General features: G+C 34.1%; 1 protein-coding gene across 3 annotated transcripts in view; it reads left to right on the top strand.

Annotated features, from left to right (window-relative positions):
* Positions 1-23,821, top strand: part of LOC105489109 (histone-lysine N-methyltransferase SETMAR-like) — a 50,154-nt gene extending 26,333 nt beyond the window's left edge. For 2 of the 3 annotated variants that reach the window (XM_071078867.1, XM_071078866.1), the window contains one exon: positions 22,730-23,821. In XM_071078867.1, coding sequence (XP_070934968.1) covers positions 22,730-22,963 — 234 coding nt within the window. In that variant the 3' untranslated portion in view covers positions 22,964-23,821. Of the gene's footprint in view, positions 1-1,698; positions 2,006-22,729 lie in introns of those variants that run through there. The other variant, XR_011613057.1, reaches the window with a different exon arrangement.
* The last annotated feature ends 696 nt before the right edge of the window (positions 23,822-24,517 follow it).

The following is a 24,517-nucleotide window of genomic DNA, read 5'->3' as shown; positions in this document are numbered from 1 at the left end:
AGAACTATTTTCCATAACAAAAATAGTGAGAAGCATAACATTATTTTCCTTTTTTTTTTTTTTCATTTTTTTAAATGTCTGGCTTATCTTCTTTCACATGCAGTCTCTTGCAGTATACTATGTTGGCTGAGGTGTTTGAAGCAGATATGTAACTGGGAAAGGGAAAAGTATTTTATTGGATTTTTTGGATAATTGTGGATCTTATTTTCTGATTTCATGTCTAATCGCAGCAACTGATAATATTTTGTTATAAACTTTTTAATTTTGAAATAATTTTAGATTTAGAGAAGAGTAACAAAGCTCGTACACAGAATTCCCATACATCATGGTCCTAGGTTCCCCTGTTGTTAAAAGTTTACATATAGTACATTGATCAAAACTAGTAAATTAACATTGCCACAATACTATTAACTAGGAAACTATTAACAGGATCTTAACTGGTCACCATGTTTCCTTAGTCTCCTGCAATCTGTAACAGTTTCTCTATCTTCCTACAATTTGCACTGGGAACTTTATAATGATACAAATACGCAGGTAACCAAAATGATTCTGTGTTTGGTGGAGATAGTTATTGCAATAAAATCAGGTTTCTGGTACAGCAATGACAATTTTTTCTGGTAGCAGTAGCAATAGAAGATGCAGCACTATTAAGTTCCCATGGCAAATATGTCAGTGAAACAAGTTATTATGTCTACTAGTTTCCTCCGTGGACAAGAGGTGCAATCAGATTTTGGACTTTGTTCCTAATTGTTTTTTTAAGCCACCCAGTCTGTGGTATTTTCTGATGGTAGCCCTAGCAAATCAATACACTTGGATTCAGACCTGAAATTAGCTGGTTTCAGGCAATTAGTTTTGTTTATAGAACTAAAATACATGTTTTCCAGGTGTCAACTAGAATTTATCATATCATTATTTTCCATAGCATGTTCATATTAGAGCTAAACTATCTCCAGATCTGTCCTCAAAACAAACAAGCTTGCTTAAATTATTACTTTTTACTAAAATAATAAAAATTTAATATCTACTGGCATAAAATACAGTAAAGAAAAAATACACTTTTAAAATCTGGTTTTAAAATAAGCTTATTTTGGTTATACATGATAATTTAATAAATATATTTGAGAATGTCTGGTAAATGTTAGTGTTCCTCTCTGTATGGCAAATCAATATGTTATGCTAAAATTTATTTTGAATTTTTTATGTTTCTGTAGAAATATGCATCATTTATAAAATTTAAAAATGTAATTTATATTAAATGTTATATTTAGATTAAAACTCCAGGTGATCTCTTCTGAATTAATTTTTTCAGGTTGCTCCACTAACCTACTTTGCATCTTTTGGATTTAAGATGTTTATTTTTTTGTTTGATAATCCTTGTGAAAAGCAGTACATGAAGGCTAGTTACATTTTAATTTATGCTACAGATAAAGCCAGTTTAATTTAACACAACTTTACCCGTATGAGACAAAAGGAGAAAAGCCTCCTTACATGTACCTAAAACTGAATACTAAGTAATTCACAAAGCAAGAGTTGCCAATACATTTAAATTTGAAAATTCCAGAGCCAATCGTACTTGTCTTCATCCCTAACCTGACTAGTACAAGCAGCAAAACAAATTTTAGAATTGCTTTTTCATAAATACAATAAAAGGGTAATAAATGTGTTACTTTTGTATTTTATGGTTCCATGTATTCCCAGGTTGACTCTATCAACAATATATCTTTTCCTTCACTAGTGGATATCCATGATGCAAGATGTCTGATTTTTTCAAAGGACTCTGGATCTGCATGAATGAGCTATGTTGTCTTTGTATATATAGTGCACTTCTAGGAAGAGAAAGGATAAAGAAAAATTCAACAAATAAAATAAATCCATTATAAAATTTATTTTCCTTCATACTCAAGAATTAATGTATTGCTCTATTGTATCTGTAATTACAGCTTTTTCACTTTAAAAATAACTTCTGTATGTAAAAGGACAAATGATATTCTTCATTAACTATAAGTATATTGGTGGTTTATGACATAGGTATAATAAAAGATGGTACTGTCTCAAGTTTCTAATGTGTCATTAATTACACAAAGTAAAAAATATTACAATGAAGTAAAAATATTTTTTCTTTTAAAAATATGCTATTAGCTGTACATTAATAAAACAAAAGGATGATTTCACTGATTATATCTTTCCATAGTGGTAATATTTTTAATATCTTGTCTCTGTATACTATATTGGTAATATTTTTAATATCTTGTCTCTGTATACTATATTGGAAGAATTATATTCATCGGCTAATATGGCTAAAAATGCATTTCCATTTGGGAATAACAGGATCCTTTCCAGTCAGATTCTTAAAAAATTCCGTTCTCATTTTATCATTTTACTAATTTTGCCACAGAAATATTGAGATGACTGGACAAGATAATAAACTTTGTAAACAGGCATGTATTTCTTAATCACAGCTCTGACACTAGTATTTAATATTTGTGGCATCTTGGGCAGCTACTTAAACTCTGCAAGATTCACTTTCTTCTGATTAAGATGAAGTAAAAATTGTATCTGGAGGATTATTGAAATAAAGTATTGTAAGAATTAATAATAGTTTCTGGCAGATAGTTGTTTCATTCATTCATTCACCAAATGAGTTTTGCAGTTTACATTGTGTTAAATACTGTGTAAAGCTACACCAAGGAGGGGCTGAATAAAACTATTTGCTTTTATGGACCTTACACTTTAATTGCAGGAAAATTGACTTATAAAGTATAAGAATAATGTATAAAGTTTAACATAATAAATGTAGTTAAAAAAATTTAAAGGCAGAAAAATGAAATTGGGTTGTGATTTAAATAGAACAATCAGAAAATGTTTCACAGATAAAGTGATAGTTGAGCAATAAACTGAAGATAAAGTAACATTCAGCAAATTTAATTTTTATTATCATAGAAAATACATGATGTATGTTGTATTTCATCATGTATTTCTGGCTTGGAAAGTCTAAGGAAACACAGAGAATTAACTCTGTTCTCCTAAATGCAATATATACTTTTTTGTTTGAAAAAAATTCAATATGTATATGTCAATAAAATTGTCCACAAATGTCTCAATACACTTGGCTCTTGCACTTTATTTTATGATACATGTGTTTGCATTTTTGATTCAGGGCCCTTCTCACTAAAAATCCCTACTACTTTTTTATAAGCAGTCTTACTGCACATGCCATAAATTCCCTTACTATTTTTTATTCCTATCAAAATTATTCTACCTAAACTTTTATTTTATCTCTGCATTCACTTATTTTTCTTACTTAATTTTCAAAAAAATTGTAAAAGTCGATCTAGGAATAGATGGTACATTACAGAACTAATCCATGAGAGGTTAAAATGTCAGAAACCTTTTATGACCGTTTTTAATGTGTTATCCACAGTGGATTCACAAACTAAATAGATTCAAATCACTCAACATTAATATTGAAAGAAAAATTTCTTGGTGCGGTGGCACATTTCTATAATCCCAGCTACTCAAGAAGCCGAGATGGGAGGATTGATCTCTTGAGCTGCGCCAGGGTAACATAGGGCAATCTCATCTTAAAAAAAAAAAAAAAAAAAAGAAAAAAGAAATAAAGAAAGATCAAACTGTAGACTTTCTGCTGACTCTGAAAAAAATCATTCTCAATATATCCTGAGGATAACTGGAATGTCAAGTTTAAAAGAATAGGAGACTAGTGTACAGACACATTTTTACTTTTTTTTTTTTTTTTTTGAGACGGAGTCTCGCTGTGTCTTCCCAGGCTGGACAGGCTGGAGTGCAGTGGCGTGATCTCGGCTCACTGCAAGCTCCGCCTCCCGGGTTCACGCCATTCTCCCGCCTCAGCCTCCCAAGTAGCTGAGACTACAGGCGCCCGCCACCACGCCCGGCTAGTTTTTTGTATTTTTAGTAGAGACGGGGTTTCACCATGTTAGCCAGGATAGTCTCGATCTCCTGACCTCGTGATCCACCCGCCTCGGCCTCCCAAAGTGCTGGGATTACAGGCTTGAGCCACCGCGCCCGGCCTTTTTTTTTTTTTTTTTTTTTTGAGACGGAGTCTCGCTCTGTCGCCCAGGCTGGAGTGCAGTGGCCGGATCTCAGCTCACTGCAAGCTCCGCCTCCCGGGTTCACGCCATTCTCCTGCCTCAGCCTCCCGAGGAGCTGGGACTACAGGCGCCCGCCACGTCGCCCGGCTAGTTTTTTGTATTTTTTTGGTAGAGATGGGGTTTCACTGTGTTAGCCAGGAAGGTCTCGATCTCCTGACCTCGTGATCCGCCTGCCTCGGGCTCCCAAAGTGCTGGCTCATTTTTACATTCTTAAACCTACTTGAGAGGGGTAGCATGGTATAGGTGATACTTAATCTGAACTCAAGATTTCATGAAGACTTGGCCGGGCGCGGTGGCTCACGCCTGTAATCCCAGCACTTTGGGAGACTGAGGCGGGAGGATAACGCGGTCAGAAGTTCCAATTCAGCCTGGCCAACACGGAGAACCCCCCCCCCCCCCCTAAAAATACAAAAATTAGCTGGGTGTGGTGGCGCGTGCCCATAATGTCAGCTATTCAGGAGGCTGAGGCAGGAGAATAGCTTGAAGCTGGGAGGCGGAGGTTGCAGTGAGCAGAGATCTCACCACTGCACTCTAGCCTGGGCGACAGAGCAAAACTCCGTCTTAAAAAAAAAAAAAAAAAAAAAATCCAACTCGTAAGTCAGTGCCTTACCACTATCACTATATAAGGCTTCCTTTATCCTTATCCTTAATAAGCTTGGGATCTCAAGCACTGACTGAAAATTAAAACAATGAAATAATTTGCACAAAATCTATTTTTACCAACTTAATAAATGTTATGCTCTGGAGAGTTTTGCACACTTCATACAGAAACAAATGTTTTCTGAATCTTTCCCAAAATAAATTTGTTTTGCCTTTATCACTCCAGAGATGAAATAATCACAATAAACTTTTCTAAGTTATAAACAGAGAAGGAGATAAGCTTATGTTCAAGTATTTCCGTGCCCTTTTTTAACCCGCAAAAACAGATAGAAATTATAAATCTCTTCATATAAGCCAAACCCATAAAGTGACTGTAGAGCTAAATGTTTTATTCCAAACAGTCTGTAATTTTACTCACTGGAGGCAATAAAACTTCCAGAAAAAAAAAAAAAAAGTCATGGCCTCAATGTTCAAAAATTCTCTGAGTAAGCTGGATCCTGAGTTTACATGCTTTCTGCTTAATAGAATCATCCTCACCTGCTACAAACGTTCACATTTCTCACATCTAGAATCATGAATTTTGATCACTGATGCTTGATTATATTTTTGGTGTTTTCCACTTCCTGTAGCCACAGTTTGAATTTGTTAGTGGCAGCAATATTCTGATAATTGTTTTTGGAGGAGAAGGACACAATACTTGATTGTGGGCTATGCAGGAGTGTTACTGTGTCACCTTTAATAATAATACATGTACACACATACACTACTGCTGGCTGAATGCTTTCAGTGTAGCAGAAAGCCTGTTATTTACATAGAAAATTTAATTGATTTATAGCATTTAATTGATGCAACAAAGGTGAGCATTTTTCTCCATTTAATAGATAGGAAAATTGACTTTCCATGTATGTCTTAATATCTGTAGCTAGTCACGATATGAACACATTTGTGAATTTATAAAAGTTCAGTGCTACAAACAACTCTCCTGTATTGACTCTCTATTCTTTGAAATTATATTATTTTATATTTTGGAAAATGTATTCCTGCCTTAAAATTTTTTAAAAATACATAATATCTTTAAAATATTTTTAAGGCTGCAATAATGAATATAACTGTTAGTATTATTGTCACTCTAAGCTAAATTTAATTTTGGATGTGGATCCTTGATTGCCCTCAATGTACATGGACTCTAGCTAATCAGTGCTCACAGGCATGACAGAAAGGCTAGAGATGGAGTTCACAAAATGTGCAAAAAGCAAATTTACTGGCAATGGAAAACACAGCTAAGATTAGGGTACATGAATAGTCTGGATTGATGGACTAGCGTTGCTTCTCCCACCACTAAAGAACTGTCACCACGGGCAACACCCTCAACTGGATACTTAACACTGCAGACATATCTTCTCATTCCCCACCTTAGATGGAAATAATTCAGTCTTTCACCATCAATCCTGATGTTAGCTATTGGTGTTTCATAGATATCCTTTGTTGGGTTGAGGAAGTTGCCTTCTATTTATTCCTATTTTATACAGAATTGCTTTCAGAAATTGATGTTAGAGTTTTTTGAATGCTCTTCTAACTGTATTGGGGTAATTATATGGATTTTAATGTTCAGTTTGTTAATATGATGAGTTATATTGATTGATTTTTGAATGTTAAAAACAACTCTATTCCTGGTATTAAATTTCTCTTGATTAGTATGTATTATCTTTTCTATATATAGTTGAATTCAATTTGCTAAAGTTTTACTCAGAATCTTTGCACTTAGGTTAATAAAGAAAACATTAGTCTGCAGTTTCCTTTCATTGCAGTATCTTTGTCTAAAATTGGCATCAGAGTGAATTTCCCATTAAAAAACCTGCTGGGAAATGTTTCTTCTGCTTCAGTTTTCTGGAAGGATTAGTAGAATTGGTGTAATCTCTTCTATAAGCATTTCTAAAAATTCATCGATAATACATTCTGGTCTGTAGTTTACTTCTTGGAGATTTTAAAATTGCATATTTAAATTGCTTAATATGTATGACTATTGGGGCAACCTATTTCTTCTTGAGTAAACTGTGGTGATTGTTAACTTTAAGGATTTTTTTTCCCCATTGCATCTGTTTTTGGATCTATAGGTACAATGTTACTCATAATATTTTCTCATTATTCTTTTAATATCTGTAGCATCTGTAGTGATATATCATCTCTTATTCATATTATTGATAATTTGAGTTTCTTTTTCTTCTTATCAGTAGAAGTTTATTTATTTGTTAATGAACATCTTTGATTTTATTAATTTTTCTTTTTTTTTCTTTTTTTGACGCAGCGTTTTACTCCTGCCCAGGCTGAAGTGCAATGGCATGATTTCGGCCCACTGCAACCTCTACCTCTCTGGTTCAAGCGATTCTCCTGTCTCAGTCTGCTGAATAGCTGGGATTACAGGCATGTCCCATCATGCCCATCATCAGGCAAAAAAAAAGTCATGCCTAATTTTTGTATTTTTAGTAGAAACGGGTTTCACCATGTTGGCCAGGCTGGTCTCAAACCCCTGACCTCAGGTGATTCACCTGCCTCGGCCTCCCAAAGTGCTGGGATTACAGGTGTGAGTCACCACACCTGGTAATTTTGCTGTTTTCTATTTTATTCATTTTTTTTCTTTTATCATTCATATCATTTTTGTGCTTAGTATATAATTTTCTGTTTTCTTAGTTTCTTAAGGTAGATGGTGAGGTCATACACATCTTTTTTCTTTCAAAAAAAATGCTTAATGCTATAAATATCTCTCTAAGTACTGCATTAGTGGTATCCTTGTAATTCAGTATGCTGTTGAGAAGTCCAGCTCCTCATTAAAAACCTATGTGCAATTTTTCAGGCCTGACCATAAGCAATCATGAACGTTTTTATCCAGCATGCTTCATGGCAGAAAGCTGTCCTCCTCAACCGTACTTGATGCATAACCATTTCATTACAGCCTTGGAAGCCAGTTTCAGTCAAGGTCTGAGGCCCACTTCACCTGCCATGCTCATTTACATATTCACATACCTAGCCAGATGCCTTCATTCCTATCTCTTTATCTAAGCCCTTGGCTGAAGTCTTCTTGCAGAATCTTCAGAGATCCTCATATGAGAGGAGGAGGGGGAAACCTTAAAGACACTGTTCCCCACTCTAACCCAGTACTCAGTACTTTTCCACTTCTAACTCTCCTGTCTGTCCCCTCACCACTAGTCCCTAAAAATGCTGGAGCCTTTCGTTAGGTGCTTCCTCAATGGTAACACAACCCCCATGTGTGTGCTCATCCTTTTTACCATCCAATGGTGCACCACTCTTGGGCAAAAATGAAACAGGGAAGTCAGTACTTTCTCCAGTGTTGCTTATGCTATCACAGAATGGGATTAAAGGCTTAATCTTTCATATATGGCTTGCTCTTTTAATTAGCTGTGACACAACACCTGGCAGCTTAGTGCTCTCTCAGCTCAGTTGAGTTCCTGCCAGTTGTGCTTTCATTTACGATCACGGTTTCAAATACTTTGTAACATCCCCTTTGATGTATTCCTTAACCCATGATCTCTTCAGAAATCTGTCATTTGATTTTCTAATATTTATGTGGTTATCTTTGTATTATTGACTTCCAACTTAAATGCATTGTAACCCGAGAAAATATTCTGTACCAATTGAATTATTTTAAACTTACTGAAATTTCTTCTAAAGCTCAGAATATCATCTATCTTGGTAAATATTCCAAGTGTGCTTGAGAAAAATGTCTATCTTGCTATTGTTGGGTGGAATATTCCATGTCAATTAGTTAAGTTGTTTAAATAATGCTGTTCAAGTCTGCTGTGTCCTTACTGGTGGTATGTCTACTTGTTTCATCAGTTATTGAGAGAGGTTATTGTAATCTCCAACTACATTTATTTATATATTTCTTAATACTTGTAGTTCTATAAGTTGTTGTTGATAATCCTTACTTTTACTTACATTACACCCCCCAGACTATTTTATTATTTTTGCCTAAAATGTTTGTTTGGAAATGAAATATAAACAATAAGAACATAAGTCTTACATATTTATCCATGGGGTTACTGTTTTCAACATACTTTATTCTTTTCTGTGGATCCCTGTTTCTTATTGTTGTCATTTAACTTGTTTCTGAATGACATTTTTTTAGCATTTATCTTAGTGAAAGTGCAAAATATATGAATTCGTTTGGATTTTCCATATGTAGAAACACCTTTACTTCAGCTTTATTATTGAAATATATTTTGAGTGTGTATTCTAGGATAATTATCTATCAAGTACTTTAAAGATGTTACTCCATTGTCTTCTTGCTTTTATGTTTTCTGGTGGAAAACCTTTAATCATTATCTTTATTATTCCATACATAATGTACTGTCTCTCTGATTGACTTTGTGATTTCTTTCTTTATCCTTGGGTTTGAAATAAAATGTATTTTGATATGTCTTTTTGTTGTCTTCTTCACATTTAATGTGTTTAGGGTTTGTTGAGCTTTGGATCTGTAGAATTATAGCTTTTATAAAATTTGGATAATTTTTTGACCATTATTTTATTGATCATTTTTGTTCTCTTATACCCCCGCCAATTTCAGTGACACTAATTATATATACATATGTTAGACTTCTTGATGTTTTCCTCCATTTCACTTAAGCTGTTTGTCACTTTTGAAATTCCCTTATTTACTCAGTATTTCTTTATTGGTAATTTCTTTTTCTGTTAACATCAAGTTCACTGGTTTTTTTTCGATGTCTGACATACTATTAATCCCATCCAGCATATTACTCATCCCAGACATTCAGTCTCTCCAGAAAATCAATATACATCTTCTTTTTATATCTTCCATGTCTATACTTACTAATTTTGGGACATATAGAATATAGTTATGATAATTCTGTTCATGTCCTTTTCTGCTAATTGTAAAGTCTATGTTAACTGTGTGTTGGTTAAAAGTGACTGCTTTTTCTCATTATAGACTGAGTTTCCTAGCCATTTTGTAAGCCTGATTAGCTTCACTGAGATAATCAACATTGTGAGTTTTACCTGGTTGAGTGCTGGATATTTCTGAAGTCTTTTACAAATTCTTCAGCTTTGTTCTGAAATACAATTGTATTACTTGAAGTGGATGGATGTTTTTGGTCTTGCTTTTGGCTTTTTTGTTTGCTTGTTTGTTTTCTGAGATGGAGTCTTGCTCTGTGGCCCAGGCTGGCATGCAGTGGCACAATCTCAGCTCACTGAAACCTCCGCCTCCCAGGTTCAAGTGACTTTCCTGCCTCAGCTTCCTGAGTAACTGGGAATTACAGGTACCCAACACCATGCCTGGCTAATTTTTTGTATTTTTAGTAGAGACGCAGTTTTACCACATTGGCCAGGCTGGTCTGGAACTCCTGACCTCAGGTCATCCACCCGCCCCGGCCTCCCAAAGTGTTAGGATTACAGGTGTGTGCCACCGCATCCCACTGGTCTTAGTTTTATGATTATTAGGCTGGTTCAAATCATTGCTCATTCTATGGTTAATTCTTCTTGAGTACTCTATACAACAGCTTATGGATGTCCCCAGTCTGGCTGGTGGGAACAGGCTCTATTCTCAGTCCTGTACAAGAGTGCCTGGCATTATTCTCTAATCTTTGAGTTTTTTTCCGCTGATCTTGAATAGTTTCCTCAAACATATTTAATGATAAGTACTCTGCTAAACTGTGCAGATCTCCACGGTTCTTTTTCTGCTCAGCTCTCTCTCAGTATTCCTCTTGTGAATTCTAGCCATTTTGATCTCTCCAGATTCTAAGCTCTATCGCCTTGTGGGGGTTCAGTCAGGGTGGTGAGGAAAATTATAAGATGCAAACCTTCTTGGAAGGTCTGGGGGTTTGCATAAGCTCCAGTAATAAACTTGGCTGAAGGCAGCCTTATCCCCTTAGTTAAATAAACCAGAGTAGAAACAAAGGAATGTGGAGAGTTTATCTAACTAGCTTGTTTACTCATATGGTCCTAAGACTAACCTTTGATTTACCACATGTGCTTAATTGCTTTCTACTCGGGAAGTCCACAATGTCAGTTACCCTCTAGTGTTGTTGACTCAAGCCTTAGTCAATTAATCTTTACTAAATAAATGCAATTAATATTTACTGAATAAATGCGAGTCGGGGCCACGGTCGCAAATGTTAACAGCATTCTGCATGGAGTCTGTAAGTGGCCCGGATGATCAGCTAGACTGGCAAAGCAGAATATCTGTGTGTCAGTGTACTTTATTCATCTGTCATTGGGTCAGGGTCTGCAGGAGAGACCCCCGCAGCTACTGATCTCAGAGTATCTACCAGGTTCCACCTGGGTTTTTGCTTCCTATGCTGAAGCCAGGACACTCTCTCAACACAGTAAGCTGGGACTGTCATAGGGAACCCTAGTTTTTCCACATCTCTCGGGGGTCACTATTCATTATTATCTGATGTCCAGCACCTCTAAAATCTGTTGTTTTTTAAATAATAGATTATGTACATATATATAGTCTGTATACATTATATATAGTCTACATATATAGACAAAATATATAGTCTATCTATAATAGATTTTAGTCATTGAAAGTATGGCAAAATCTACAATTACTTTTGCACCAACCTGATAATAGACTCTCTCTCTCTCTCTCTCTCTACACACACACACACACACACACACAAACACACACACAGAGTCTACTTTTAGTTGTTTCAGGCAGAGGATAAATTCTGTCCTTATTATTATATCTTAGAAGAAGGCAGAATCCTCATTCAAATGGTTTAAATATCTAAAAATTTACAAGGATATGGTATAAAAACACTTGTTCAGTCACTTCAAATTCTCACTGTGAAATAAGTGTGATTTACTGATGTTATAAAATTTGCCCAATTAAGTTTATACATTCATATATGTGTATGTGTGTACATATATATATGTATATAAGCTTGTATATTTACAAACATAGAAATGAATACATATAATTTTACCTTTGTGTCTGTTCTGTCATTTATGACTATATACAAAGATTAAATGTAGGAAAGAAAAAATGCTGGTTAATATTGGGAAAGAGTATTAGTATAAGTCAGAAGACAGATTTTAAAAAAGAAAATTTAATAGAAATGTAGAATGTTTTAGAAACTGTATTGCTAGTCATGATTCAGAATATATTGAATTAAAACTGCTGTGCAATTGGGAAAACATTTTGACACTGAACAAATATTGCTCAAACTGTGCTTCTAAGTTGTTAGGTAAGTATGAAACTATTAAAAAAGAGAAACCAATGAAATCCAGGTGTTGTAAAACTTGATTATTTATTAGAATAAATGTCATTCTTTTTTATAAGATATATATTTCGGGAGAGTGATGAAACGTTGGAAATTCAATTATTTACTATTTGGGCTGACTTTACTGTTTAATCCCTTGGAAAACAATTTAAAAATCATGATTAGAAGTTAAATTACTAAGAACTTATTACAAGGATGTGGGTTAACTCATTTGGTGGGATTAAGTATTAATAATATTCAGGCATTTGGATAGATGTAGCTAATTCATAGATAGCAGATCATCCTCTGCAGTGAGGCACATATTGGTGGTATACATTTTCTTGAACATTTGTAGTTTTTCTTGGGCTTATGACTAGTTCTCTTCATGGCAAGTGGAAGTCATGTGCTTTACTTCTTATCTGAAATATTTAATTTTCAGTGTGAGATTCTCCAGTTCTCTCATCTTTTGGCATAAAATTGTGATGAAATCTTTGTATTAAAACATTGATGTCAAATCTTGAAGAATACTGAGTCACTGAGTACTTAAATGGCAATAAATTGTTTTAAAGACTTGCCTCAAACCATGGTGGATTTTGCAAGAAAGAAAGAAACTTTTATCTTATTATGTTGTTTATTTCATTATGCCACTGAATTATTTGATTTTACAGTAGCATCTACCTGGTTCTAACTAATAAAAAGTCTTATGTTCTAAATCTGTAATACGATTTTGGACAAAACTCTATGACCATAATGCAAATGTTTTAAATATAGTTATAACCAGTATAAATTAAAAATTATAATTTTTAATTAAAAAACTTGATAGTATGTAACATTAAGAATGCTTCTGTTTGTTTCTACTTCTAAATAATGGAGAAAACAGTCAAGAACTATATGATATGACTAGAGTCTTTAGCTATACATTTTCTGGAATTTAACGTATGTAACCTCATAATATTATTTGCATTTTTAGTGAATGTATCAGTGCTGCCATATATTTGTCACAGTGTTCTGGCAAGTATTGATAACACAATTAATGTTTGCTAATTGGAAAAGTGAAAATGTTCTCACTACAGAGACAGATTTTAATTCCCTAGGAAAGTAATATTAATGTTAGTCATTTTAATGAATTTGGCTTGGATTTCATTGTATATAACACAGAAACTTACCTGAAGTGATTAAAATAAAAATTCCTTATTACACATAGTAAGAAGTTTGCAATTAATAAAATACAGTAGATTTAATGATGCATAGTTAGTATGTGTGTGATTTTATTGGCCCTTTATTTTTATGAGTAGAATTTTTCCACTACTGTGAAAATTAAGGTGTCATTCAAGACAGGAAGAATGAAGCTAAGTGTGTGGGAGGTGCCATCAACTGCTTCTGATTCCTTCTATCAGAGATTTTCTAGAATCTCTTGCCTTCGCACTCTTCCAACTTTCCTATATATTATTGCCCAGATCAGTATCAAATGGCTACTCCATGCTGTAGGAATGATGGAAATAAGAATATTTACATCACCTAGGCTCGCTTTTAGAGTCAAGCAGTGATAAAGTTACTTGGGAAATGTTTTCTGATCAGCCAAACTAAAGTGTCTGTTGTAGCTATTTAAACATTCATACTGGTCAGTCTCTGACTATGCACTATTTGATCTGTTGACAACAATGTGGGGTAAGAAGTATTACACAGATTTCCCAAATGTGTGTTAAGAATTAAAGAATTTCTGTTACTTGTTCAAAGTTGCATAAACTAACGATAAGTCTATCCTAAGTATATGAATGAAGAGGCACTATAACCTCTAATGCTAAAATGCGATTTTAAATTTTAGCTCTATTTTGAACCTTAGCCATAGTGGATAAACAAGTTCTTATTTGAAGGAATTTTTACATGCACGTACCATGATACAATTCAATGAAGTACTGAAGTATATTTTTCTCAATGTTCTATGACAATTCAAGGGAGCTTATGATCAAAACAAAATAATATAAAAGTCACAGCATCACTAACACACAAAAAAAATATCAGATTATCTCCATATTGTGTTCATGAGAACTTCACTCTTTGACCTTGAATTATGGTAATAATTTAAACTGTCTTCAAGGATTTCTGCTTCCTGTCATGACTAGATTATAGTCACATTTCAGTCACAGCTATTTTTTCTATTATTGTAAGTCCTTTATGGCACTATTTGTTCTGTTAGGTTTTCAGCAGACTTAAAGTTGTACTTCTAATACTATCATTTTTTCTTTGTTTATATAATAGCTGCTGTGTGCTACCATGTCATTTAGGGTTTCCCTGGTATTTAACTCAGTAGTGATGCATTTTAATGATCTTTGGATTCTATCGTATTTGAACAAGAGCCATTTCCTGAGAACTCTCTAAACTCAAGGGGAAAGTCAACTGATATGGCCAATTTATTCATTAGATAATGGTAAGAATATGAGAAATGTGAATCTATACAACATGATCTACTGAGAGTAAGAAATATGATTTAGCCAATTAGACTTCTGCTGCTGGTGATGCTTTTTCTGTAGACAGAACAATAGATATAAAGAGACATTAATTTCTTTTGTTTTAGACTGGCTGATAATATTCATAAGTCGAAGAGAGAATGACTTGGAACTAAATTCCTTAGCACTGCTTTAATATCTCAAATTTCCAAGTGACCCAGACATCAAGAAATGTATTTACAGTAGATTTTGAAATTGGCTAATGGCAATATGCTTTTAACATTATCATGCACATGAAAGTTTCCAACAGATACACCAGAGTCAACCTTATCTCCCATGATAAAATTTGTTACTGGATTTGCACTCCATTTTTCTCCAAATATTCACTGCATTTTATTTTGTGGTTTTTTCACTTGTTACATATGCACTCTCCTTCTTCATGCATCATCAACAACATTTATTGAAAACATACTATGTTCTAGCTACTGAGCCATGGTTTAAGTATAGAAAAATGAGTGAAGCTAAATAGGAAAAGTCACATAATGGAGGAGATGAGGTTAAGTTCAGTTAAGTCTTATAGGTGATACCACAGATGTTTGCTTTTGAGGTAGCAATGGAACAAAAGAGAGGAGTTCTCAAATAGTTTTGGAGGATGAGATATTATATTAACATGATACTTGATCTGTGTTTTATTTTTGAGGAGGATGAAAACAAAAGTGTTTCTCAATTAAAAGTAAGAGCATGATAATTGGATATAAAGTGTGAAACTGCCTAAGTTTTAGAAGCAACTAAAAATATAATAGATCTTTGATGGTTAACAAAGTCATGTCCATAGATCTTTGTGTATGTGCAAATATGTTAATAGAAATTCAGTATATATTTTCAGCAGCGAAAACCTTTCTTTGCAAAGACGGAAATATTCATTCAAAATAGTTCTGCAAATTGTTATTCATGTCTCAGATGTTTAGTATTTATATGATGTATTTCTTAATATTCTTTATACTTGACCTAAATTTCTTTTTCTGTGTAACAAGCTTTTAAAAAAAATATTAAGGCCAGTACTTGCAATTGACTTTATTTTTAAAATAATGTTGAACATAGAAATAAAGTTTTTATCCCACTCTGAAGTATTGCATTTAGCTGGACCAGTCACTATGCTTAGAGCACTATGTCTCAGCCTCACTGGGCATCTTTATCTTTTCCTGCCACATCAAGCCCAATCCGAATTTAGAGCATTTGTCTTTAATGTTCCTGTGCCTCGAATGTTTAGCCCCTAAATTATTTGAGTTCTATTTTTTCACATTCAGATCTTGGCTTATTAACTAGTCCAGATAATTTCTTTGTTAAATTTCATATAACCTTGAAATTTCCCAGTCATTTTTTATCACTTATTTTTGCTTGATTGTCTTCATAGCACATCACTATCTCAGATTAATTAATCTTCTTTTATTTCTGAGTTTTCTTTTCTTCTACCAGCTATAACACAGGAGTCATGGGAATAGGGCTTGTGGCTTCCTTATTTGCTGCTGTGTCTCCATCAACCAGAACAGGCCCCTGATGCATCTCTCTTCCCAGCTTCAATTCACATTCCTCTCTGAGCAAAATTGCTGCTTGTGCTAACTGCCTGCTTGGCACCCATGAGGTCTTGGTCTGCAAGGAATCCACAGGGAGAACTTGACAGATTTTTTCACTGCTGTGTTTGGTGTCATCACCAGTACAAGCTAGAGCACCAAAGCATGAGAAATGGAGTAAATAACTATAAAGAAATGTCCTTCAGTTATCTTAGAGCCTCTGAGAGAATCAGTTTTGCAAAAATGTGTCTGACATTCCTGACCCCATATTTATTAAAGCAACCACACTGTTGCCTGAGTCCTCCTTTCTCTGATGCTGAGAGCATATTGGAAGACCCGTGTATCAGGAGACCTCTGCTTATTTCTATACCCTAGACAGCTGGGGGATCAGCTGTATTGTCTTCTAGCAAATATAGTGCACTTCAATAACTCCAAGAATCTAGGCTCTCTTGGAGGGTTAACAAAGGTACAATATAGCCATTAAAGTTTCTCCATTAACCGGACAGAGAAAAGTCAGTCAAAACAAAGTGAGGACAGTCCTAAAGAACTAGAGCTAATGAACAAAATAGAACAAGGATAAAATTGGAAAAAATGCAGCATTAATAATAAGAGTATGTCACAGATGTAAGTGCAGCTCAGATAAAACTTTCTAAGGATAAAAAGCATGATGCTACAAGAAATAATAAAGTGGATGAACTGAAGAAGCTAAGCATACATCAGACCTGTTTTTATAGACTGAACAATCAAATATAGAAAAATGTCAAAGCAATGAAGAAAAATTACAGATGTAAAAGTCAGAAACAATAGGTTATAAAAAAGAAAAATAGCTACAGATGACTTAACACTCAAAAAGTAGAAACTACAGAAGAAGAAAATCCACCAAATTGAAGAGATTCAAATAGCAACAGAATAATAAGTTACAGAATAATTTATTCTTGAGATGAGAAAAGACCGAACTCTATGTACTTACAGGTTAATAAGGGGAAACTAGATAGATGGATGGATGGATGGATGGATGGATGGATGGATGGATAGATAGATAGATAGATAGAAAATATATGAGAAAAAAGAGGGAGTACTTGATAAAACTATAATTTATTTGGACTGTTAAATAAGTAATTCTCTCACAGAAATGAAAATAAGTTTAGCAGACAAAAATGGAATGATGAGGTCTTGAACAATATAATAAACTCAAATTATAAATATGTGTGTGTTTATACATATACATATATAGTGTGTGTTTGTGTTTGTGTGTGTGTGTGTGTGTGGAGAGAGAGAGAGAGAAAGAGAGAAAAGGAGAGAACAGAGAACATAAAATGTTACAATGAGAACTATCACAAGCTGCATTCTCTTGCTGTTATCAATAAAATTGGAAATACTTAATAAACCTTGACCCCTTAAAATATCAACTGTTGCAGAATTAAGAAGCACACAAGTTAACATTGGAATAAATTTTAATAGAAACTTAAAGGGAAGTTATTATTAAAATAACTGGGGAAAAAACTGGATTTTTGAAGGTAGGGGACAATCCCTAATGAGCCAAGTGAACCCTTTACCAGCCAGGTATTTCACTTAGATGCAGTGTTCACAAAATTTACTATTTACAATCACGCCACAAACAAATTACAAATTTCTGCATGCCATGAGCCTTGGCAATTGCTAACAAAGAATTGAAACAAGACTGGTAAATTCTCAATGCCTGAGGATCTAGCGGATGTTTGCACCTGAGTGTGCTGCTGCAGAGAGGGCCTAAGTATAATCTATGGCACTCCTAATGTCACTGCCGTCCTCATCTCTGCTTTCTAACTGTGCTCTATTGTGGCCCTTTGCTGGGAGACAAATAATGTTAGTAAAGCATCAACATTAATTTCCCATGGTGTTTGTTGTTGGTTAATAGTAATAACACATAAATGTGTTACTTTCAGGTCAATATATTTGTATCTTAATAACGAGCCTTATTTAAAGAAATTAGTATATAATACAAGAATTTCAGACAATACGGGGCAAATAAAAGATATTTCGTATAAACAGACTTTTGGAAAGCTTCAAATTGCTGTTAGTGACAGAGGCTGAATCTACCTATTTGCAGTGTCTATTCCCCAAAACTTTTTTCCCTGGAGCTTGAGAAGAGACAAAATGATAAACTGTTGAAGGAGCTGAAAACATCTAAAGCAATCGTCTGATGAATGCTGTTATAAATATGCAATATTTCTGTAATGTAAATTATGAGATATAAATTTAAAAATGAGGAAAACATTTAATAATTAAAATTAACCTAGGCTTTCCTTCTGAATTTTAGTAACTGGCTTAGATTCCCAAATGCTTTCTTGATAATAGTCCCGTATGCTTTAGTTAGTCTGTATTGTTTCAGAGGCAGAGAATGGATATAGTGAAGGACAAAAGAGAAAATGAGTCACTAAGAAAGCTGACACCTCATTAGATTTAAAAAATGCACTCTGCTTTTCCATGAATATCATTAAAGCCCTGAGAAGACTAAAAGGCCCTATCAAATTCCAGGCAGTGGAAGGAAGCAAAATAACCCAACTAGTTCAAAAATGCATACCGTACCAAAGCTGAATCAAAATTAATTTAACAACCTAGTAAGTCACCTGATATTTTTTCAAAGAATTTGTTCTTCCCTCTATTTGTGTTTTGATCTTAATGTTATAAACATGTTCCAATTAAAATTGTTTCAACACATGAAACTGATCAATATAAGAATAGCACTTTTATCAGACATTAATCCAGTAAGCCCCTATCGCATACCTATTATATGCAGAGCAGTATAAGAGGTAAACTAGGAAATACATATGCATAGAGAACTACACAAAGAAGAGAAATTGTCCCTATTTACAAGGTACTTTATGTTGGTTGAGAAAATAAATGGTATTTGCATGAGATAAACAGAATATAGACTAATATAAGAAAGTGAAAAATATTGTACATAAATATTATTCAAAACTGAAAAAGAAGAAAGCAATTAAGATAGTAGCAAAAGAACTGGAATTAGAAAATTAAGAAACAGGATTCAATTTAATTATCTTCTACTTATTTTGTGGGTGACCTTGGTCAAGCCAAGCATCTTCAGTCCCTATTATTCACAAGCTAAGAGGAAATAATAAAATCTATCTCAAAGGTTTGATGTAGGAATTAAGTGGGGCAATGAATATGAATGTGCTTTAACGTTGTACATTACCAAAAAAGTTTTGTCAAAGGGAGTCATTTTAGTTTGGGGTGGATTTTGCTGCTCTGCTCACAAAAGTAATTCCAGAAGCTATGAGGAGGGGCCTTTGGTATCATCTTTTTCTACAGTAGCTTTATTTTATAGATAATTAAACTGTGACTTATAAAAGTTGAAATAAATATTAGGCCTCATTTAAAAAAATAAGTGTACAAAACACCGTAATAAGTGAACACACATAGCTTTTATTATTTCTCTAATTTACTTTGAAGGTGTTGCAGAATCAATACTTCATTAATTTCTTTCTGATTGAGAGATAAAGAGAAGGATCATTATTTGTAGTCTTCCCTCTCATGAAGCTCAAATTCTAGAGGGAAGACAATTGTAAATACAGCCAAAATACCATAAAACGGTAAGAATATGTTAATGGTTGTGGCGGTAGGCATATTAGATTAAAGTTCACTTAATTCAGAAATATACTCTACCATATGTCCAAATATACTTCAAGTGTCTATGCTCATTTCTATCATTTTCAGTTAGGTAAAATCCTTCTTTCAACATTTAAGCTGAGAAGTTCCCCATGCCACTACAATCATAGCCATCTATTTTGTCTTTCATTGCTTACTCAAGGGCAGAAATCACTTAAAGCAAATTGCATTAAGAAAAAATAATGTTTCTAATTTTATTCTAATTTCCTGCTCATATTTGCTTAAAAGATCACATTTGTCTAATATCAGTAATATCAGGCTCTAATAGTCATAGATTAGATTCCTTATAATCACATTACTCGGAAATCTTTCAAAGTCTATATGAAGAGGTTTTCATATCTAGTAACTACAAGTTTTACCTTAGCCAAAGGTTATAAGTTCTATTGATTCCACCCAAAATGCCAGGAATTTTCTAAAGACTATACATGGGTTGCCATACATTTTTTTTTTTTCTTTAGGACACATAAAAGATTTTAGTATGTAAACAAGTTCTTACATATTTAATTCATGAATACCCTGGCCTTATGTTTGTATTAAAATCCATGCAAAACTGTTTACTTAGTAGAAAACTTTAAATATCAAACTAATCTCTTATTGGTTTATACACAATTGCCAACCTTGCTTTATCAATTGCATTGACCATGAAAGGAGTGAAGTTCCTAGATGTTTAAGATTTAGAAATTTAAGTAACTTAAAGGAAATGATGGGAGCTAAAGGAAAATTACCAGTGTACCTGAAAGAAATGTAATGTTTTCTGTCGCAAATCAGTGCACTTTTTTATTTGGCTGTTATGGCTATTTTAAAATAAATACTTTTTTTTTTGTATATAATTATGGAAAATGGTAGAAGGAAGTACTGCTCTTCTCAGAGAAATTCCTGCATTATTTTTTCATGAATGAAATGCTTTAGCTGGTTCTGGTGGCTCACACTTGTTATCCCAAAACTTTGGGAGGCCAAGGCAGGAGGATGGTTTGAAACCAGGAGTTCAAGACCAGCCTGAGTAATACAGTGAGACCCCATCTCAAGAAATATATACATTTTGTTTTCTTTTAAAAGGAAAATGAAGTATTCATAAATCCCATACATTATAAACTTAAATGAATACTCTCAAAAATTATTTTAACTTTTACAGAAATACTGATGATATTCGGGGAAACAAATACATAGTACTAAATTCTGTCATGATTGACTTATCCATGTACCTTTGGTCCCTTTTACTGTGTTGGGATTTCTTTGCTTTATTAGACCCAAGTACTGTACATGTCCAGCTTCATAAAACATACAGCTAAGAGAAATGGCATACTCCTTCTTTTGCTTAAGGGTGTTTCTCATAATTTAAGTATCTTTCATTTTCTCTTCCTCCGGTGGTTCTATGGAAGCAATTTTGACTAGCAACAAAGATTTATTCCCTCCTTCCTATCTTAACTTTCTAATTGAGTCACAATCATGACACATAGCAAGGATACTGACTGGAGGGTGTTGTAAGAGCAGGAGGGTCTCAGAGGATCATCAGTATCCAGGTCACACTTAGAAAATAATCATAGATGATTTCAAGGAGAATGTGCTGAGATGGTTAATATTAATTTCTGTTGAGTGACAGCAAAGAGAACAGCATAGGCTAAAAAAGAGCCAGAGGATACTAAGTATGGGACAATGAGTAGAAAGTGGTGAGTAACATAGAACAGGTTATCAAGAGTGGTCAGAAGGGACAGTTTAGAAAATTTCAGGTATGTAAATTAATGATCCTTGAAGGTGGAGTACTGCACACATTGCAGGAATGTCCACAACTGCTTAAATGTAGTGCTACAGGCTGGAAACTTGCTGCTTTTCCTTGAATATGCTAGTAATCTGAGTGATTTCTTTCAGTTAGGGAAAGAGGACAGCTAGGAAATGGTATAAGATACGAAAAATCAATTAATCAAACAATCTTTTCTGTGAGACCAGTGGTAATAACTTTGAACTGAGGAATACAACTAATTCACCAAAAACTCAAGTAAGAATATTTTGTGAAATTATAGCTATATAAGGGTTGTTGTGTTTTCTTCATTTTTCTGTTTGCTCTTCTTTTGTCCCATTTCTGGTCATATTCCTTTATCAAGGCATACGATATTGAAATACTTCAAGGTAAAACCCTAGGCCTTTCTTTCCTTTCACTGTACATTCTCTTTGCTGGAGATTATCACAGAGCTTCAATTATTATTTATATAAATTATACTCCAAACATACTTGCATTTCAGAAATTTGCTATGAACTACAGGTCTCTATGTCTACTTTTTTATTTTGAACTCCTACAGAGAAATGTCCAATACAATGCATAGTTTTGTTTTTCTTGGTTGGAGATTGTTTAACTTTTTTTATGTCTGTGTTTCATTGTTTTATTTTACTGTGGCTTATGGATCTACATTAGGTTTTAAAATTTGTTCACCATTATTTTCTCAAGTATTTTTCTGCCAACTCCATGTTTTCCCTAAGATTCCAATTACACATATTAGACCATGTGATATTGTCCCAAAGCTTACTGACTCTGTGGATTTTTAATTTTTATATATGTTATATAGCTTATTTGATAGATTTAGTCCTATTTCTGTAGGTTCACTGATACTCTCTTTTGAAATGTCCACATTCTGTTATGCCCACTTAGTGAATATTTTAACTCAGATATTTTGTTTTCCAGTCTAGAAGTTTTATTTAGTCTTTTTTAGTGTTTCCAATAAACCTCTTTGTTATGCCCATGTTTCCTTTTAAAATCTTGGCAAATTTATAATAACTGTTTTGTAGTGTTTTCTGCTAATTTCATCATGTCCATCACTTTTGCATTCTGTTTCTATTTTCTGATTTTTTTTTCTTGGTTGAAGATCATTAGCATTCCTGCTTCATTTGAGACTAATAATTTTGTATTAGGTGAGTGCAAAAGTAATTGCAGTTTTTAAAGCATTATTGAAATTTGCTGTTTGATATTGAAATATATTCTTAAATAAACGTGTTTGTGTTATACATTGTTTTAATGGCCATCTCTCACTTTATGTATTATTTTGTTGATCACTTATTACTTGCTGTTTATTTTGTGTTTATTTTAGATTATGGAAATGATGTTAGACAAAAAGCAAATTCAAGCAATTTTCTTGTTCGCATTCAAAATGGGTTGTAAAGGAGCAGAGACAACTTGCAACATCAACAGCACATTTGGCCCAGGAACTGCTAATGAATGTACAGTGAAGTGGTGGTTCAAGAAGTTCTGCAAAGGAGACGAGAGACTTGAAGGTGAAGATGAGGAGCATAGTGGCCGGTCATCGGAAGTTGACAACGACTAGTTAAGAGAAATCATGGAAGCTGATCCTCTTACAATTGCATGAGAAGTTGCTAAAGAACTTAATGTTGACTATTCTATGGTCACTCGGCCTTTGAAGTGAATTGGAAAGGTGAAAAAGCTCAATAAATAGGTGCCTCATGAGTTCAGTGTAAATAAAAAAAAAAAAAAAAAACATCATTTTGAAGTGTCTTCTCTTATTCTACGTATCAACAATGAACCATTTATTGATTAGATTGTGACATGTGATGAAAAGTGGGTTTTATACGACAACGACTGATGATGACCAGCTCAACGGTTGGTCTGAGAAGAAGCTCCAAAGCACTTCCCAAAGCCAAACTTGCACCAATAAAAGGTCATGGTCACTGTTTGGTGGTCTGCTGCCAGTCTGATCCACTGTAGCTTTCTGAATGCCAGCTAAACCATTACATCTGAGATATATGCTCAGCAAATCAATGAGATTCACCAAAAACTGCAACACCTGCAGCTGGCATTGGTCAACAGAAAGGGCCCAATTCTTCCCCACCAAAACGCCCGACTACATGTCTCACAACCAACACTTCAAAAGTCGGACAAATTGGGCTCTATTTTGCCACATCTGTCATATTTACCTGACTTTTGATCAATCAAATACCACTTCTTCAAGCATCTTGACAACTTTTTGCAGGGAAATCTCTTCCACAACCAGCAGGATGCAGAAAATGCTTTCAAAGAGTTTATCAAATCCCGAAGCATGGATTTTTATGCTACAGGAATAAACAAACTTACTTCTTGTTGGCAAAATGTGTTGGTTGTAATGGTTCCTATGTTGAGTAATAAAGATGTGTTTAAGAGTAGTTATAATGGTTTAATATTCATGGTCTAAAACCACAATTACTTTAGCACCAAGCTAAAATTTGTTGCTATATATTGAAATGTTATTTTGTTGAGCATTTGAATTTTATTCTCTTTTTAAAAAGGGTATTGTTTTGTTTTTCTCCTAACAATTAAGTTGTGCTTTGATCAACTTTCTATTTTCAAGGCTGGCTTTAAGCTTTTCTAGTGTGAGTATTAAGTAGCCCTTATTTATTCTGGACAAACTTTTACCCAGTACTAAGACTTGATCTTCCTGAGGTAATCTGCAAAATATTCCAAGGGTATAATGAAGTCTTTCCCCTGGCTGGTCAGAAATTGAATGTCTCACAACCATGTATGGGCTTTGGTAATTTTTCAGTTTATAGTTTTTCTGGTAGTTGTTTTTGCCCAGTCCCATGACCTTTCTCTACATATAGTTTATTGCTCAATAACAGACTCAGGATTACCTCCCTATGATTTCTGGAGCTCTTTATCTGTGTATCTTCTTTCAATACACAAGTTTCTGCCACCTTAACCTCCTGAAATTCGGAACTTTGTCTCCTTATCTTTTTTTTTTTTTTTTTTTTTTTTTTGAGATGGAGTCTCGCTCTGTCGCCCAGGCTGGAGTGCAGTGGCGCGATCTCGGCTCACTGCAAGCTCCACCTCCCGGGTTCACGCCATTCTCCTGCCTCAGCCTCCCGAGTAGCTGGGACTACAGGCGCCC

This window comes from Macaca nemestrina, chromosome 14 (assembly GCF_043159975.1).
Source record: "Macaca nemestrina isolate mMacNem1 chromosome 14, mMacNem.hap1, whole genome shotgun sequence".
Taxonomy (NCBI): Eukaryota; Metazoa; Chordata; class Mammalia; order Primates; family Cercopithecidae; genus Macaca; species Macaca nemestrina.
Note: the sequence above shows the minus strand (reverse complement) of the source record. Positions and strands in the feature narration are given on the sequence as shown.